The sequence below is a fragment of the Rhea americana genome, unplaced genomic scaffold, assembly GCF_003343005.1.
Source record: "Rhea americana isolate MKP2758 unplaced genomic scaffold, rheAme1 scaffold_382, whole genome shotgun sequence".
Taxonomy (NCBI): domain Eukaryota; kingdom Metazoa; phylum Chordata; class Aves; order Rheiformes; family Rheidae; genus Rhea; species Rhea americana.
This window is the reverse complement of record NW_028186515.1, coordinates 64,770-81,488: the sequence shown is the minus strand read 5'-3', so window position 1 is coordinate 81,488 and position 16,719 is coordinate 64,770. Positions and strand designations below refer to the sequence as shown.

The window sequence follows — 16,719 nt, the reverse complement described above, 5'->3', positions numbered from 1 at the left end:
TGCGTGTCGTTCTTCTGGTGGCGACGGCACGGCGCGCGACTTGCGCTTCTCTTCGAGCTTCCGGTTTTATAGCCAATGGGAGCATGCGCGTTGGGTGCCGGCGCGGCGGCACGGGTGGCATGGCGCGCGCGGCGGTGACGTTGCAGCTGGGGCACTACGCGGGCTGCGTGGGCGCCCACTGGTGGGGGCTGCAGGTGAGCGGCGGAGGCCGGGGCCGGGGCCGGGGCCGGGGCCGGGCCGGGCTATGCTGGCTGATGCGCTCCCTGCCCGCAGGACGCCGACGGAGATGCCGAGCTGCGCGGCGCCGTGCTGCTGCGGGAGGCTGCCGGGGGGGAGTCCCCCGCGCCGCGCCTCGTCGCGCTGGAGCTCAAAGGTAGCTGGCGGCGGGGGCGGGCGGACGGGCAGGGGGACAGTGGCCACTGACGCGCTGTCTTGCAGGCGGCCTGGGCGCGCTGAGGCCCGGCTGGCGGCGCAGTGCAGGCCCTGACGCGACGGCTACGGCCTGGTGAGTGGCAGCGCGGGCGGCGCGGCGGCGCCCCAAGGCCGCTGGCAGCCGCCGCCCATTTGTGTTGCAGGCGCGGGGACGTGGCCACCTACGAGGCCGGCGCGGTGCGGGACGGCAAGCAGCGGAGGGTGAGCACGGGGCTGCGCCGGGCAGGGCAAGGCCCAGGCGGAGCTCTATTGCCTGTGCTATACAGCTGTTGGGGCACCTCATGTCTGCTGTAACATTGCATGCACGCGCGCGCGCGCACCCCCCCCCCCCCCCATGAGTGATTATTAGGCAAAAAGCATCCCATAACCAGCACCCCCGGACTCTTTCTTTGCTATAGGGCGATGCTTCCTCGGTGGGAGAGGGCACCTCAAGTGCTGCTGTGAGAGGTGCGTGGTTCCTGTACGTTCCTCAGTTTGTACTGACTGGCCTGATGGGTTTGGTTTATTTGCTGAGGACTGAAGAATTCAACAAACTAGAGCAGCCTCCTGACAGCAGACAATTGTCTGTGAACAAGTACTAGGGTAGAAGAGGAGAAGGAAAGTGATGGGATGAGATAACTTTTTGCTAGAAGAAAGGCAGGTAGTAGTAGCAAATAGGTTAGGCAGCTGCATCAGATAACTCCAGGGAAGCTTTTTTTCTTTTTTCTTTTTTTCTTTCTTTTTTTTTTTTAATTCAAGGGGCTGCTCAGTGTTGAAAAGATCCTGCTTCTCATTAATGCTCTTTCTAGATGCACTTCCTCACCTTTCACGGCTGACTGCTTACCAAGAAATTTACTCAGGTGGCAGCACGCAGGTTTGGTCCGATTACCTCAACGTGCACTTGCATCCCAAGAGCATCTTTGTGATACAGCAGTACAACCATGATGGGTAGGCCTGCTAAGGGGCAATACACATTTGGTTCAAAAGCCAAATGGTTCATCCTAACCATGTTCTTAACTTTGCCTTAAAAAAAAAAAAAAAAAAAAAAAAAAAAAAAAGCGAGAGGGAGGGAGGGAGAGAAGAGTAACTTTTCCATTTTATTAGGGAGTCTGGTTGTTTAGAAGCTTTTGGGCAAGGTGAAAGTCTGCTGCAGGATCCTGTATGTCTAGAGGAGTTGGAAGATCGGTTGCACTTTTTTGTGGAGGAGTGTGATTATTTGCAGGTTTGATAGTTGATGTTATTTTTTCTTTTGAGAAAGCTCCTGTTTTAGACTAAGCAGAAATTCAGATGCTGTCCATTTTATGCAGGGATTTCAAGTCCTGTGTGACCTACACAATGGATTTTCTGGAGTTAGCGCCAAGGTGACAGAACTGTTGCATGATGAATACTCTGGAAAGGGAATCTTGACCTGGGGGTTGACTCCAGTCAGTCATAAAACAGGAGTAAGTATACAGAGGGAAAACAAGAACACATGAAACTTTCCTGCCTCTTCTAAACTAGGCTAGTTCGTGTTTGCATCTCAGGTTTTAATAGGTGGATTTTTTTTTTTCTCCCCCCAGGAGTCTCAAAAGGATTTTTACAGACTGATGAACACAGCCCTAGGAATCGTCCATCTCTCCAGTCAGAGCTCACTATTTTGCCCATTGTCACTCAGTGGGAGTCTAGGAATCAAACCAGGACCTCCCATTACATTTCCCTATATAAATTATGATGTATGTACTATGTATCAGTATATCTAGAAGCAACATATACCTTTTATCTTTTTTTTTTCTGAGATTTATCACTCTCTAAAAAGTGTTCCCTGCAGCTATGACTGTCTGTTTAATGAATTTGAACCTACTGAGATCAGGCTTGTTCTTTTCTTAATCAGCTACAACCTTAAAAAAAAAAAATGTTCAGCATACTGTAAGTTGTGTTTTTATGTAGGTCATATCTAATTTGATGAATTAGCTTTCGTTCTGTAACATTTTCACTTGTCTCCTCTGTAGGCGTCACTTAACTACCACAGCAGTGCAATTCTGGCAGCAGTACTTGATACTCTTACTGTTCCTTATCGACTCCGTACCTCRCAGTGCTCAATGACACACTTTGCTGAAACACTTAACTTCTCCGGGCGAAAGGTAAGGGCTTAGAGAATAGCAACTTTAATCTTTTCTACCCTACTTGAACTGCTACTAAAAGGAAGAGCTCGTGTTACAGTTCTGTTTCACACACATTTAGCACTATCTGTGTCATCTTTGTAAGACAGAGGACTGTATCATGAGAGTGAGGGGTGTATTATGGACCATTATTGTCAACCCCTCTCTGACTCTTAGGTTGTGGCTGCATTGGCTGCTGTACCCTTTCCTATCATACATGGCCACTCGCTCCTAGATACTTTATGCACCCACAAGCAAGACATGCCCTGGAAACTTCTGTCTTCATACAGAGAGCAAAAGGTCAGCCACTGTTTCGCTCAGTCTGTTGTGCTAAGAGGAATTTGCAAAGAAAGTCATAACAGGTAATCAGCATTTGAACTACACTTTTCCCTTCAGTGTTCTAGCCCTCCGGCTAATGATTTCTTACGAGACTCATTCTTTGAAGTCCAGGCATTATCCTTGCATTAAAGACTGACAATTGAGCATTTTTAAAAAAAGAGAAAAAAAAACCACATACATGCTTCTAGCTTTGTAGTTAAAACAGCTACCAAACAGCTGAGTTACCAGCATCTTTATTTAGGCCCCCTCTTCCTGCTCATCCAGTTCATGGTTCTCTTTGTAGCAACTGTCCAGCAGAGCAGCCTGCTTCTGCACTCCAGGCTGGTGAGACACTGGAGCAGATTCTGCAGCATCACTTACATACTTTGTCTCCTGGGGCCTTCAGGTTGGTAATAATCTCTGTTTTGCAACTTTAGAAAAAGGAACACTAGCTAGAAGCTACAGAAGGTAATGAATTTTAGATAACTTTATTCAATTTCTTTTTTATAGCATATCTCATGTGCTTGAGCAGCCATGCCGTACCTTACCTCCGTACCCCCAGTTTTTTTCCTCTCTTCTCACCAGAGAAGGCTTCCTTTTGGACAGACCTCTCAGTTATTCCTCAACAGGTAATGTATGCCTCTTAACTTTGCAAAAGAAAACTATCAAGTGGGGCAGCAAGGTCTAGCAAAGGACTTTTTTTCTGTTTTTTTTAATACTGTGTGAATTAATGGGGCAAAAAAAGATTAGCGTCCAGCAACTTTTCTGCTACACTGAGTTACAGCGAAGCAGCTACTTACCAAGAAAAGAAGATCATAGAGTAGGGAAACAAATTTCAACTTGTATATTTCAACAAAGACGGTTTTTCCTGCAGCTGTTGAAAGCATTCCTGTAGGAACTGCACTGCAGTCCTCACCTGTTCTGCACACAGTCCTGTGCAGTTTATACAAGGAGCTACAGAAGCTGGATACACGGCGATGGGCTAGCTTCTTCTCCACTGGAGTCGAACAGGATGACTTTCAGGAGGCCCTACATGAACTAAGAACTCTAGCACAGTGCTATAAAACAAATTTTGAAGCAGATGAATCTGAAGATGAAACTGATTCAGACTAACTCATCTTTATCAGTGGAAATAGTGGAAGGAGTAAGGTTAAGATCACTTTTGAAATAAAGGGAAGGGTTTTAAACATTGGCCCAGTTGCTACTTTCATTTCAGTAAAATCCTACTAAAGATACTGGCTCGTGTTGTCCAGCTACTTGTGGCTTTGTTACAAAGGAGGAAAGTTTCTCCTTAAAGATCTTCGTTTGTCTCTGCAAAGTGAAAAAAAGCACTAGTTGCAACAAACTGAACTTGCTTTACAGTGCTGGAATAAGACTGCAAAATCAATACAGTTTTCAGGTTGTAACTTTCCCACATACAATCAACATAAGGGAGAAATTTACAAAACAAAACCCTCAGGTATTTGCTCCACATGGAAAACAGACATCTTACTATACAATATTTACATGTTCTCTATTGCATGTGCTGCAAAAGGTTGCTGGTCAAGCTCTTTACCATGCACTGAGGTCAATATCCATAAGTATCACGTTTGTAATTCAATTTTTAGAATTACCCATATAGGTTCTAAAGCATGTTAACCCTCACAACTTTCTTCATTCCTTTAGTTCAAGACAGATTTAGAACTGTAGCTTTTAACAAGCGTATCAGGAAAGTGAACCAAAACAAAAGGTGTATTAAATATCTGTTCAAAGATTTTTTTCCTTTAACCACAGCACCTGGGTAGCAGCAAACTGGCAAACAGCTCTCCTGATGTAGTAAGCAGCTTATCAGGCCAGAAAAAAAAAAAAAAAAAAAAAAAAAAAAGAAAAAAAAAAAAAAAAAAAAAAAATTAGTCATCTGGTTCGTCTTCAGAAAACAGAAGATCTTTATCTGACAACTGGTCTGCATTACTAGTACTAGTTGCATCTTCCTCATCTTCAGAGCTTCCATCACAAGACGTATGAAAGAGCTTCATCAGTTCTTTGAACCTGTGGGATACCTGAAGAACAGAGGAAATCAGAAATGACTATTAGCCTAAAAGGTGTCACAAAAGGGAATTCTCACAGTAAGAAGTTATTTAATGTAAAAGCACAGTGATTTCTCTAAGCCTCAATCATAAAGGGAAGAAGAAATGCAGGAACCGTTGTTTTGTTTTGTTCTCTTTGGAAGAACAGTCATATTCTACCGACTTGCTGGCAAAGACTGGCGGTTCTGAAAGACATCTAGACAATGATGCAGAGAAGGTTAACAGACAAATCTCATGGCTTTCCTATATAGAAGTAGAAGGCTGAAGACCCAAGTAGCGGTCACTGAAACAATTCTGGTACCAAACACAAGGCTAGACTATCAACAGCAGAAAAAGGAACAAGGCCCTTATATTTTCTGGTTCCACCAGAACAAATCAGGTTGTTAGCCTTGCAGGGGAGGTACCCATAGTGTTCCAAACAAAATCCTCATGCGTGGGTAAAGTGAYTGGCACAGACACTTAATGCAACAAAGCCTACACACTTGCCAGGGGAAAGGTTGCTAAAGACCACTTAGGAAATAAGAAAACAGTTCCAGTTAAATGAGACACAGCAACAACCACCGCCACCAAGCAAATGGAATGCTAATAACTGACACCAAAGTTGGATTAATCAAAATGGCCGTAAAGATAGCAATGTTACAAGGCCTTCTAGACACCTAGAAGGGAAAATAAGAGAAGCTATTGCTAACAAATTATGAATGACACAGGAATAATGAAAAAATAATGCCACGTGCTGTAGAAAGAACCAGTGTTATCTTGTCAAAATACACTGGGAAGGTAGATAGTTACATACTCTTAAGAAAGGGGAACAGAAAAAAAAAATGAAGCATCCTTGGTCTATAGTGTTGGTTACCCAACTAAAAAATTTAAGAGAATGGGATAGATGAGAATGGATATTGTACAGCATCTGAACAAATAAACTAGTCCTTGACTGGATAACAAGGATAAAATTTGAGAATGGGACGTGATTAGCTCTTGTGTGGATAATTGAAGTCGGACGACTGTTATTAAGTAGTAAATTAGAAGAAGGGAAAAAAAACACCACGCCAAATCATTTTTCCTTACGCACTGAGATTTTCAAACTTCTTGCCATAGGATGCTGTAGAAGGTACAACAAATAGCTTCTGTAAGGATTAGACATGACAAGTTTTTGACAGATAATATGGTAGCAAATCTCTGCAAGACCTTCATATCCACCCCCCCCCATTCACTTCAGTATATGCAGCCTTTTCCACACTAGCCCCTTACCTCATTAGCAGTTTTGTTGCCCAGTTTCTGTGAGATGGCATGGAAGGTTTCCAGATGGGCTCCTTTCTCCTGACAGGTAGTGAGAATGACTCTATCAGCCTCCCTGCAAGCAACAGAATGGTTATTAAAGCATCAGAGAAAACTACCACCAGCCTCACAGGTCTGTTTCAGAGAAAAGGTAACTTTGTCATAGAACAAGCCCAGCTGGTTTGTTCCTCTACTTCTACTCCTAAAGAGGTAGCTCTAAGCAGAACTGCAGTTAGTCTGCTTTTTTCTTCGTTTTTCTTCTTTTGAAACCTTTTTGTAGAAAAGAAAAAGGTGTTTCCTCCCCAGCCTGAAGTATTACAACAATTATACTGCCACAAGCAGTACAGTGTTTCTCAAAGAACAAGATGGCTGCTATGATGGACTTTGTTTAGAGGAAACAAGGCAAGACTATTCAAGGAAAGAGGCAGAAGACATCAGAAAATGAGAAACAAGATGGAAGTAAAGGATACTCTTTATTACCAAAGATGAAGCCTTTAATGCACTACGGAGGTAAGATGCAGTGGAGGTACACATACCTGGTCCAGAGGACAACTTTCTCCCCGGTAGAGCTGACTTTGCTATTCTTAGCACATACTGTTGCTTCTGTGACTCGCTGCTGTTGCTGCTCCTCTTCCCTTTGCCCCAAGGAGGCATCGAGCACTCTGTATCCCAGCTCCTCAGAATGCTCATGTACCTCGAAGTACTCATTTGTATTTGACTTTAATCTGCTCTCAGGAGAGCCTCTGGTGCAGTCCATACCATCTGCTTCCAAAAGGATGTTGTGATTATCAGGGAACTGTGAGCAGCAGCTCTTACCTGGTGTCAGTTTTCTACCTGGTGTAATCCAGCCCTGCTTTGCTTCAGACTTTCCTTCCAAAGGCAAAGGTGATCTCTCAAATTCTTTCATGCCTAAATCTGAAGTGTGACCAAAGACAGCAAGCTCATCTGATGCACCTGAATGAAGCTCTTCAGTCCGATATAAACTACTTCCAGACGACAAGTTAGGCCCTGTTAAACCTTTTACTGTAGCAGAATAAGACAGCAGATCTCCACTCAGCCCAAGGGAAGTATTTGCATTTCCTTGATGTTGCTGGTTTAGTCCCTCACTGTCACTTCCTACAGTGCAAGAGCTGTCTTTGGTTTCTTGAGGTAGTTTTAGAGCAGCTTTTCGTAGATCTGTCCATCCAGGGCCAGCGATGTAAGAACAACTATCCTTTGCAGTATTCACAACAGCACTGGCACCTCCTTCTCGAACTTGGTTATCTGGCAATGCAGCTTTTTCAGAAGATGCAAGTCTGCAGGAGACAATCCTTCTTTCTAGGTGACATCCTGATAATAAGAAACCCAAACAAGTTTAAATTGGCTGTTAGTAAAGAAAAGGTGTTTGCATTCTAGGATATAATGCTGTAAATCAGAGCACAGTCTGGAAKCAGCATTGTAAATCTAGCTGCAATTTACCCATCATGTGCTTCAAATAAGGCATTTTGTAGTGCATTTTCTTTATCATTGTGTGTTGCCACAACCAATTGCTGAGTGGAGAAGTGATGACCACACAAAAACGCTTAAGTGGATTGCCCAGGACAACATTCTCAAGTGAAACACACACTGCAGCTTTTGGTATCCCATTTATGAAAACACTATAAACTAAACACTAAAATGCATTAATTTTAAACCTCTTCAGGCAAGCCTTGCATTTTCTCCAGCTAACCCTGACTGAGAACACAATTACTGAAAGAAGGAAGGGATCCCTTTCAGAGCATTTATCGTGCAGTAATCACATTTCCCGTTCTCTATACTCAGTCAAAGGAGAAACAAGTAGCATGAAGGGGATTATTTAAAGGAATATTAGAGCAACGGTGATTTTGATTAATATGCTGGCAACAAGCTTAAATGTATCTGTCAATCGTTCTACAAAAGGCAGAGTATTTTCTGGTCAGCAGAACTCTTTGAGGGCAATGCTCTGGATATTTGCATGCTTAAAAGAATCTAGAGTGGAGGAAAAAAACATGAAAGAAAGAAAAAAGATTATTAGAATTTGTCATTATTACAATGAATTTGCATTAGGAAGTCCTATGCTTGATTTCATTTGTATGAACCAGTCTGGAGATGACTGACGCATACAGGAGACTTTCACAGACCTGAAACCAGAGGGTCCACTTTCCTAGATGCAGTTTTTGTTCTGCTCTGGATATCTTCTCCCTCATCTCTACTCTCCAAGCTCTCTTCTACAGGATCCCTGGATATTCCATAATTCTTCCCTTCAGGCTGCAGACTTGACTCTTGTTGAACGAGGCTAACAGTCAGTTCTTGAGAATCTTTACTTTTATAAAATTTGCTATCACACACCTGCAAATCAATATATAGGCATATGATTACAGATGAGGTGTATCTGCCCAAACCTAACACCTCAGCCTTTGCCTCAGAAGTATTCCTTGATGCTAACTAATGCTTCAATTTGGCAACTTATTTGTGTTTAGGAAAATGATTTTTAAAATTATTATAAACATGCACAGTTCTTTTCACACACTGGCCACACAAGTATCTTCCACCAAAAAAAAAAAAAAAATCTTAAAGGAACATCAAAATTAATACTGTTTAGCAGAGCAAGGAGGGAAAGTAGAAAGTGAACCGGAGATAGACGGGGAAGGCCAGGTAGAGCAGCAGTGGGAGCTTTGAAGAGGGAGACACTATTGCCAGTGTATTGGTTGTCTTTTGATTCATTTTCTTCCCCAGCACATTATTTTTTGGAGACGGGAGGTCCAAGGCTGAACAGATCATCACAACAAACAGTGGGGCTTCCTGGCATGACTATTCTTTCCACTCACCAAGTCCAGTGACTTGGCCTATCAACTAACCTTACTACTACAATGGCCGCAGGTCCTCCTTTTGCTTTTCTTGAGCCTGAGATCGCTACTCCCTTCATGGCAGGGACACAAACATTCCTTCATTCCATCTACCCACTCGACCTCCTGGAAACAGACATACTCTAGATGACAAATTTGCGTTGTACACAAAGATGACAGTCAGAGGAAGGTTAATCCCAGAGGAAGCCAGGAAAGGCAGAGTAGCATTCTGTGAACACCCAGAGAGAACTAAAGCAATTATGCTGTTAACAAGAAAAGCACAACAGAAACTTTTTAATCCCTTTCTTCAAATCCTTTTAGACTGTTCTCATGTCTCTCTGTACAGATACATTTATCCTCGCAGACATGCATTTGCTTAGAGCCCTCGCATGTGGACTAGTGAGGTATGCCAGGCCCACCTTGTCATTGTTCTGGCCTCCAATCTCTTTCCTTTTCTTATTTTTTGAGGCTGCATGCATCTTAGGTGGTTCATCCTCCTCTTCTACATCTGGTAAAGACACTTCTTCAAACCCATCAAACTAAAAGAAAACAAACAAACTGCTCTATCATGATAGTGCTTCAAGGAGGCAACTTCATTTCCTCCACAAATTTCTGAATATTCAAGTTCAGTTCTAGTGCAGCACAAGTTCAGTCTTGTCAGAACAAACATAAATGGTTTAAGAATATGAAACATCTGCACCAGCCCACCTGCAGCTATCCCACTCTGCTACCTTCCTCACTCTAGAAATGCAGCCTCACTACAAATCCTTCAAGTGTTTCTAGCATCTCTTATCTTTCCTGGTTCAGGAAAAGATTGCGCCACCTCATACTCCTTCTCTTCTGTCCAGTTGATCTCCTCAAAGTCTCCCATGCGGCTGGCTGAGGGGCGCAAGTGATCGAAGAAAATGGAGAACTCATCCTGCAAGTGGTCATGTCCTTTCAACAGCTGCCACATTTGGGTCTTTAGCTGAAAGAGAGAAATCCAGAGAAAAATCAGTGTTTCGTTTCATGTTGTCTCATTTTCCTTGGGAGGATTTCTCAAGGCAAATAGAACATCAAGGCTTATTAGAACTCCTACGTGAAAGTACATGCTTGCATTGATACCACCTCATAGCTGTTCTGAGAACATTCCATTTCCAGCTATCTATTTAGCAAAGAAATATCCCTTCAAAATTCTAGGCAAAGGCTAAAATTTCATCTGCAAGGTGATAAAAGCAAGGTGAAAGTAGAAGAGAGAGGAGATGCACAAAGGCTAGTTAACTGTAAAGCCTGATGAAGAGAGAGCTTCAATGATCTATCAGACGCCACGGGGGAGATCAAGCTTGTTATGCTCCTGTGGTCTCAAAGAGCAGCACAAGGGAACAATGAAGTAGGCTAAGTAATTGTACTCTTGGGGCTTTTTCAGAGAGAGGGGATACTTGGATGCTGGATTACCTCTGCAATCTCCTGGGGGAGGCAGTCTGCACAACTCTGCAGAACTTTGATGATCTTTTGATGGTGGGCAGGATTTTCAGCAAAACAGATCTCCAGCTGCCTGAGGAACTTCCGGCTTTTTTCAAATGCTTGTTGCTCTTCAAACTGACCAAAAGAAAAAGATTCATCTCTCATGTCCAAGAATATATTTCCAAGCATCTCTAGTTGACTTAAGCTATAAAATTCCACTTCCGCTATTTGTTTTCCATTTGTACTGACAGTCACTGCAAAACTAGGAAGAGGTGGAGGAAACAGACAAGAAATAATACTTTGCACAATTAATACCTATGTGATCTATAAAGTGTTGCTTCAAGAAGATAGGAAAATCCAGGAGGAATGTAACAAGTGAAAATCTCCATCTTACAAAGTGGAAGGCTGCTTTCTGTGACAAGGAAAGCATTCCACTTGCTGTATTTGCATGTTGTCTCTCTGCTGTTGGGTTCTAGGATGCAATTGAGAAACACTGAATCTCCACAGCCATATTCAGTATGTGTCTTAAGACAGACACTAGAATTTTCAATTCTAAGTAATAACACAGGAAGGTAAGCAAATGACTTACCACCTGTTTCTCCTTGCCCTAGGAAGAACTCCTTGTTCTTCCACTCTCACAGCATTTACATTTTTCTGCTTGGTCTGTTGGTCTGTTTCTTTCCTTCTACTTACCAGTCCACATTCCAAAGCTTGTTCTGGTAAAAGAAAGGCAGCAAAATCTGTGAGCAACTGTGGCCACTCATGCAACAGTTTCTGTAAAGTGGAATAGAGATCTACAGCTGTTCGTTTATCAGTGCTAATCTCGAACTCATAGATGACGCGAAGGAAGTCTTCATACTTTCCGGGAATATTCTGCAAGGCTTCACGCACCTGTAAAGAGCAACGGACCTTCATAGGACTACATAAAACAAGTTAATTTAGTAATCTTTTTAATCTCCTGCTACTCAGCACTTATACAGTGCTTTCAATTTTGTTGCACCAACAAAATTGCTTCTTTAAGAGATAAATGCAGATTGCTCATAAGAAAGAGGAGAACTGAATCCAAGACGATCAAATTCTGAAATTAAAAAAGGCCCTGTTAGAAGTGGTAGTTATGTGGCTCAAGCTTAAACTGTGTTAAAAGACAAGCTGCCTGAAGTTCCTGTTTCTGGGCTACATGCTGTTCTGGCTCACCCTGGTTAGATAGGCTTGTGCAAATGCCAGATCTTTCTGTTCCCGCAGGGGATCTCTCTCCAGGATGTCTTCATCATACAAAAGGAGCAGTTTAGAGGTATCTTTGCTAGCGCGAGTCCGTCCCCTCTTATTTCTGGTTCTGTGGGAGTTCCTGCTCTTCCCAGGGGCTTTCATGTTCTCTCCTGTGAAGAAGCACAATGTGCGTTGCCCATGTTGTTTCACACCTTCTCTGGGCTGACAGAGAACTATTTTTCTAGACTTATATTGCAATAGAAAATCAGGTTTTCAGAGTTGGCAATAAGTTCACTCTTATAACGTAGGAATAAGATACTTTTTTTTTTTTAATTAGTCAGGCCGACTTACGAATTCTAAAATGGCTGTTTCTTATTTTAGTAGCTGATGAAAGAGTCTGTGGACACTGCAGCAAATCCATTTTTGATCCTAAATGGGATTCACCCTAATGGGTGAACATGATACAGATACCGAACAGATATGAACCTCAGAACTGGATATAACACTTGCAAGTTATTCTTTTTATAACAGTAGTAATAAGTTACTGACATGAATATAGTTAACAGAACAGTTAGCTAACTGTGTTATCAGACGGTAAGGAACGAAATAGTATATTCAGAGTTGCTACACTGAGATTTTTGCATTTTTAGCTTAGGCATCTACTGATCTACTATGCTGTAGTCCACGTTCTCCCAAACATTTACTGCTCAAATTCATCTAACATCACCTACTTTCTATTAAGATGCTATTTTTGTTCCATTTATTGTTCTCTAACACATTAGTGATGACCCTGTAATGCAAATTTCAAATTTAGTGAAGATGTGAGAGTTCTGAGTATTTAATCTTGTTCTTATATTGATGTTGGGTGTTAAGTTGATGCAAACAAAAATTTCATCTGTCCACATTTTTGAAGTGTAAATGCATTACAATGAAGTAAAGATACTCAATTCGATTCACACCCACTAGGGCTACTATGCCAAGAACCATTTTTACAGAACTGTGATTTTGTTGCAAAATTCTGTTTCTAGATGGAAAGCACCACTAAGCTCAGACGTGCTAAATGAAATCAAACCTGAATGCAATTTCTGCATAGTTTTGATTCTGGTATTAGTTCCGTTTCCCCCATGCCCCAAGTCAAAAGAAACACACAGAACTTACCTGGTAGCATTCTGTTGGCTTCTACCTGTGGGGCTGTCTTCATCAACATGAAGGCAGATTTGGGTTCCTCTGATATATCTCCAGATATTTCATCATCTTTCTGTGAACTCTCTACTCCTTCCCCTTCCTCCTCCTCTTCCTCCTCCGAGTTCTCTTCCTGAGAATTCTCCTCTTCAGAATCTCCTTCCTGGCTTAAACGTCTCTCTGTTGCAAGCCAAGTGAGTTTTTCCATTGTCTCCTTAGAAAGCAGCAAAACCCCCATGTGTTTTAGTTTTGGTTTTAATGCCACTCAACAACTAGCTCACTCCATCATAATCTTAACAGCTAATTTCACAGATCAACATCTGACCAATTAGATCTCTAGTGAAGTGACAGAATTTTGAGAACCAGAACATCTGTTTGCCATTTAGAAAAGTCTTAAGTTAGCCAGAATCCCTTAATAGGCTTCTTAGGTCTTGAAGGCTTGCTGGAACCATATTTCAGCAAGTCATTTTCAGTTAAATTACTTTTTATTAAAGAACAGCCTGAATTGAGGAAGTTCTTATAACTTAGCACAATTTAAGCCTGGATATTTGCAAGATATTCCCTAGCTTGGACTTAAAAGTCTCCCCAGAAACATGTGATGTCCAATTTCTCTGTAGAACAGCCCAAGCGTTAGCGTTTTAAAATTATATAATACAATATACAAATATATAGCTAATATTTTAGTTTTCCATTTGAATCAAACTGTAGTATATATAAATACATATAAACATATATTTAAGAAGTTGTGTTTGTTTTTACCTGAAGTTCTGGCACAGAGAGAATAGATTCTTCTGAGGCTGATGACATCTCTTCATCCTCATCTTGGGTAAAATCGTCAAAGTCTTCTTCCTCCTCTTCCTCTTGTCCTTCTTTCTCTCCTGCAGCTTCAGGGCCAGCTGGTGTCCCAACAGACTGGCCATCCATACTGGATGAATCCTCTGGTTTTCCTAGTGGACTACTAAATTCTGCTTCAATATCTGTTGTGTATGAATGATTCTTAGGAGACTCGCTGCTTACTTGTGGTCCAGGAACAATGCCTGCATCTATCTGCTGTTCATCACGCGGAGGGGACTGCAAATCYTGTCTTTCCTCTTCTCCCTTCTCTTCGCATGATGTACACTCTTTTTTTATTTCTTTCAGCTCATTTGGACATGCATATGCAGCCTCCACGTTCAGCTCCTGGCCAAGGTCCAGCATGAACTCCTCCTTCACTTCAGCACATAAAAGATCCCTCTTCTGTTTTGGATTTACTTCCTTGATAGCATCATTTGAATCTTCACGTTCAATTTTCACTGCTTCATCTGGATCTTCTAAATGAGAAGAAAGGTCCACAGATAATGGCTCTGAGGCGTTTTCCTCCTCTGTCGCTACCACTGTCCAGCTACAGCAGTCACTCTTATTTACCTTTTCCTGGCTACCGTTATTTGAAGTGGCAGGAAATGTACTGCGTTCCTTCTTCGGGGAGACAGCTGAGCACGAAACGTACAACTCTTGGCGTTCAACCTTGGGTTCAACTATAGGATAGGCATTTTTGTTATTTACAGCAGGGCACGAAGGAGCCAGATTCACTTGTTCTTCATTTTCAACAACAGATGATGTAGAAAGACCAACAGGGTTAGGAGAGACTATCAATGAAGGAATTGAAGAAGTCACTAAAGGCTGATTTAATGGACATGGGAAAGTGGATGGATTTACCAATAAGGTTGTAACTGGAATAGCCTGAGTGCCTCTACCAACTGTTGCATTTATGGGCTGAATCATATTGCAACCATTGCCTATATTAACCACTTTCACTGTGGTAGCAGGTACAGTAAGGATGACAGGAGATGGCTGAAACAAAGGTGAAGTCTTTATCAACGGGGCAGATTTTGTCCCTTTTTTCTTTTGGTATACCTTGCGAACACCAGGTTTGCGGAGTTTTGGTCCAGCCAAAGCTGGCAACATCAGTTTTGGCTGAAGAGTTACAGGACTTGAGGACACTACTGCTTGTGGTACAACAGCTGAAAAAGATTGCCTGGAATCAGAATGTGAAGTGGAGAGCATATTCTGAAATTCCAAGCCATCCCCACTTCCTACCACTGCTGGAACATTCAAAGGTTGCACTCCTGGCACAGGCTGCATGACTGTAGCTGGCTGGATTAACCGAGGAATTTGAACCATAACTTTGCTGGGAGGAGCTTCTGACTGGGATAACTTCACAGTTTTCTGGATGTTCAGAGTGTTGGAATTGGGCTGCAGACAAGGACTTGGTCGAATGAGAACAGGTTTCAGAGCCGAAGACCTTTGCCTTCTCCATGTTCTCCTAGAGAATCGATTGGCGAGGGGCTTTAAGGTCAGTACTAGTCCCTTTGGCATGAGCAGAGGGTATTTTTCATCACGTTCTGTGTCTGAAGTTTCCTTCTCTGTCCCCAAAAAGACAGATTCTGCATCAGGTGAATCTGGCATCTCCCTGGCATCTTCTGCTAATTGCTTCAATTCCCCCTGAATGGAGGGCAAACTTGCCTAAATGAAACAAGAGTTTATTAGTCCAACCCTTACCGTCTCTTGTTGTCTTCAAACAGCACTGCAAAACGCAGGTAGCAACTTGCTCCTGAAAGTAAAGCTTATTTTATTTAATGCTTAATACACACAAGTTCATTTGGTCTTCAAGAGAATCTAAAGGCTTGAAAAGAGCAACTCAAGCAAACTATTTTATAAAGGCTCCTTTAATAAGTACGAGACCTAGTGGGAGGGAAGCTTCACTGAAATGAAGCTTCACTCCAGCATGCCATCAAGGGGACTGAATTTCAAGGCTAATTCTCTCCACAGACACAGACCCTCTTGTGTCTTGTGTGACGACCCTCAGGCATGATTATTATGCCTTCAACTTAAGTCTTTCCTTGTGCAAGTAATCTCAAAGAGAGAACCCCTACAAAGTATAAGACATTTACCTACAACAAAAAAGCGCACATACACACACAAGATTTCTTCTTTCCTTTTAGAAAGTTACATATTAAGGGAGAATACTTTCTCTCATAGGTGTGATGCAGTGAGAAAGATGGCTAACGCAGACTCCCACACAATACAGTCAGACCACATTTTGCCTGTAGGCTGACAAACAACTCACTCTAGACCTAAGCTGCAAGAAAAAGAGAAAATACCTTAACCAACCAAAAAATCTCCCTCAAACCTAAAACACATCAACAAAAAACCCCACATGCTGGATGAAGAAACAGCAGAAACTGTACCTTTAGCCAAAATGGCAAGCGATGTTCTTCTCTCTCCACAGGTGGTTTCCACTCATTCGGTTGGATCTCCTCACAACACTTGAACAGAATGGGCAACTGTTTTGTCTTTTTATAGTACTGTGTGGAAGAGGCAAGGAGAGAACACAAGATTTCAGTTAGAACAGCCGTCCAACAATTTCTGGGAGCTAGGCTAAGGACTGTGATCTCTGAAAGTCTTCTGTGCAAATTAAGTGATCCAAATTGCCACTATTTCAATACACTACTATCCAGACAAAACCTTAAAAAGGAATAATAAAGGCTGAACAAGAGCTCACTGCCATCTTGATTTCTCTGGGAAAAAGCACTAAAGGTCTAGCACATGTGCATGCATGCTAGCTTTAAGCATTTCAAAACAGTAATTAAAGTACTTGCAAAATAAAGAGGAGGAAGTCTTTCTGAAGGAGTCCTTATCCCTAATTAAAGGATCACATTTTAAGAAAGTGCAAGCACAGATACAGAAAAGGTCCTTGGAATTAAAAAAATAATAATAATAAATAAATAAATAATAATAAAAAAATCTCTTTTTGTATGACCAATAACAGGGAGACAGACACATCTGAAAAACACCAAA

The 16,719-nt window shown here is 42.2% G+C and overlaps 2 protein-coding genes and 1 long non-coding RNA gene across 8 annotated transcripts in view; 2 read left to right on the top strand and 1 right to left on the bottom strand.

Moving 5' to 3' along the window:
• Window positions 1-38: 38 nt before the first annotated feature.
• Window positions 39-4,059, top strand: MSTO1 (misato mitochondrial distribution and morphology regulator 1). Its single transcript, XM_085313297.1, has 14 exons — window positions 39-194; window positions 274-373; window positions 439-505; window positions 576-633; window positions 831-879; window positions 1,221-1,359; window positions 1,516-1,633; window positions 1,719-1,853; window positions 1,971-2,123; window positions 2,400-2,531; window positions 2,727-2,911; window positions 3,172-3,273; window positions 3,378-3,496; window positions 3,742-4,059. Exons 1-14 carry the CDS (start codon window positions 84-86, stop codon window positions 3,978-3,980), a joined length of 1,707 nt encoding a protein of 568 aa, XP_085169423.1. The 5' UTR covers window positions 39-83; the 3' UTR covers window positions 3,981-4,059.
• LOC146591165 (GON-4-like protein) overlaps window positions 3,106-16,719 on the bottom strand; it is a 31,228-nt gene continuing 17,614 nt past the window's right edge. For 3 of the 6 annotated variants that reach the window (XM_085313282.1, XM_085313284.1, XM_085313283.1), the window contains exons 20-32: window positions 16,110-16,226; window positions 13,642-15,384; window positions 12,859-13,096; window positions 11,689-11,870; window positions 11,188-11,385; window positions 10,486-10,629; window positions 9,875-10,018; window positions 9,471-9,590; window positions 9,064-9,177; window positions 8,347-8,554; window positions 6,745-7,537; window positions 6,182-6,284; window positions 3,106-4,906 (exon numbers count right to left, since the gene is read on the bottom strand). In XM_085313282.1, coding sequence (XP_085169408.1) covers window positions 4,757-4,906; window positions 6,182-6,284; window positions 6,745-7,537; window positions 8,347-8,554; window positions 9,064-9,177; window positions 9,471-9,590; window positions 9,875-10,018; window positions 10,486-10,629; window positions 11,188-11,385; window positions 11,689-11,870; window positions 12,859-13,096; window positions 13,642-15,384; window positions 16,110-16,226 — 4,254 coding nt within the window. In that variant the 3' untranslated portion in view covers window positions 3,106-4,756. The remainder of the gene's footprint in view (window positions 4,907-6,181; window positions 6,285-6,744; window positions 7,538-8,346; window positions 8,555-9,063; window positions 9,178-9,470; window positions 9,591-9,874; window positions 10,019-10,485; window positions 10,630-11,187; window positions 11,386-11,688; window positions 11,871-12,858; window positions 13,097-13,641; window positions 15,385-16,109; window positions 16,227-16,719) is intronic. The other 3 variants (XM_085313287.1, XM_085313285.1, XM_085313286.1) reach the window with 3 other exon arrangements.
• On the top strand, window positions 6,348-16,235 carry LOC146591166 (uncharacterized). Its single transcript, XR_014896859.1, has 3 exons — window positions 6,348-6,718; window positions 14,023-15,214; window positions 16,151-16,235. It is a non-coding gene; the product is annotated as an uncharacterized LOC146591166 (long non-coding RNA).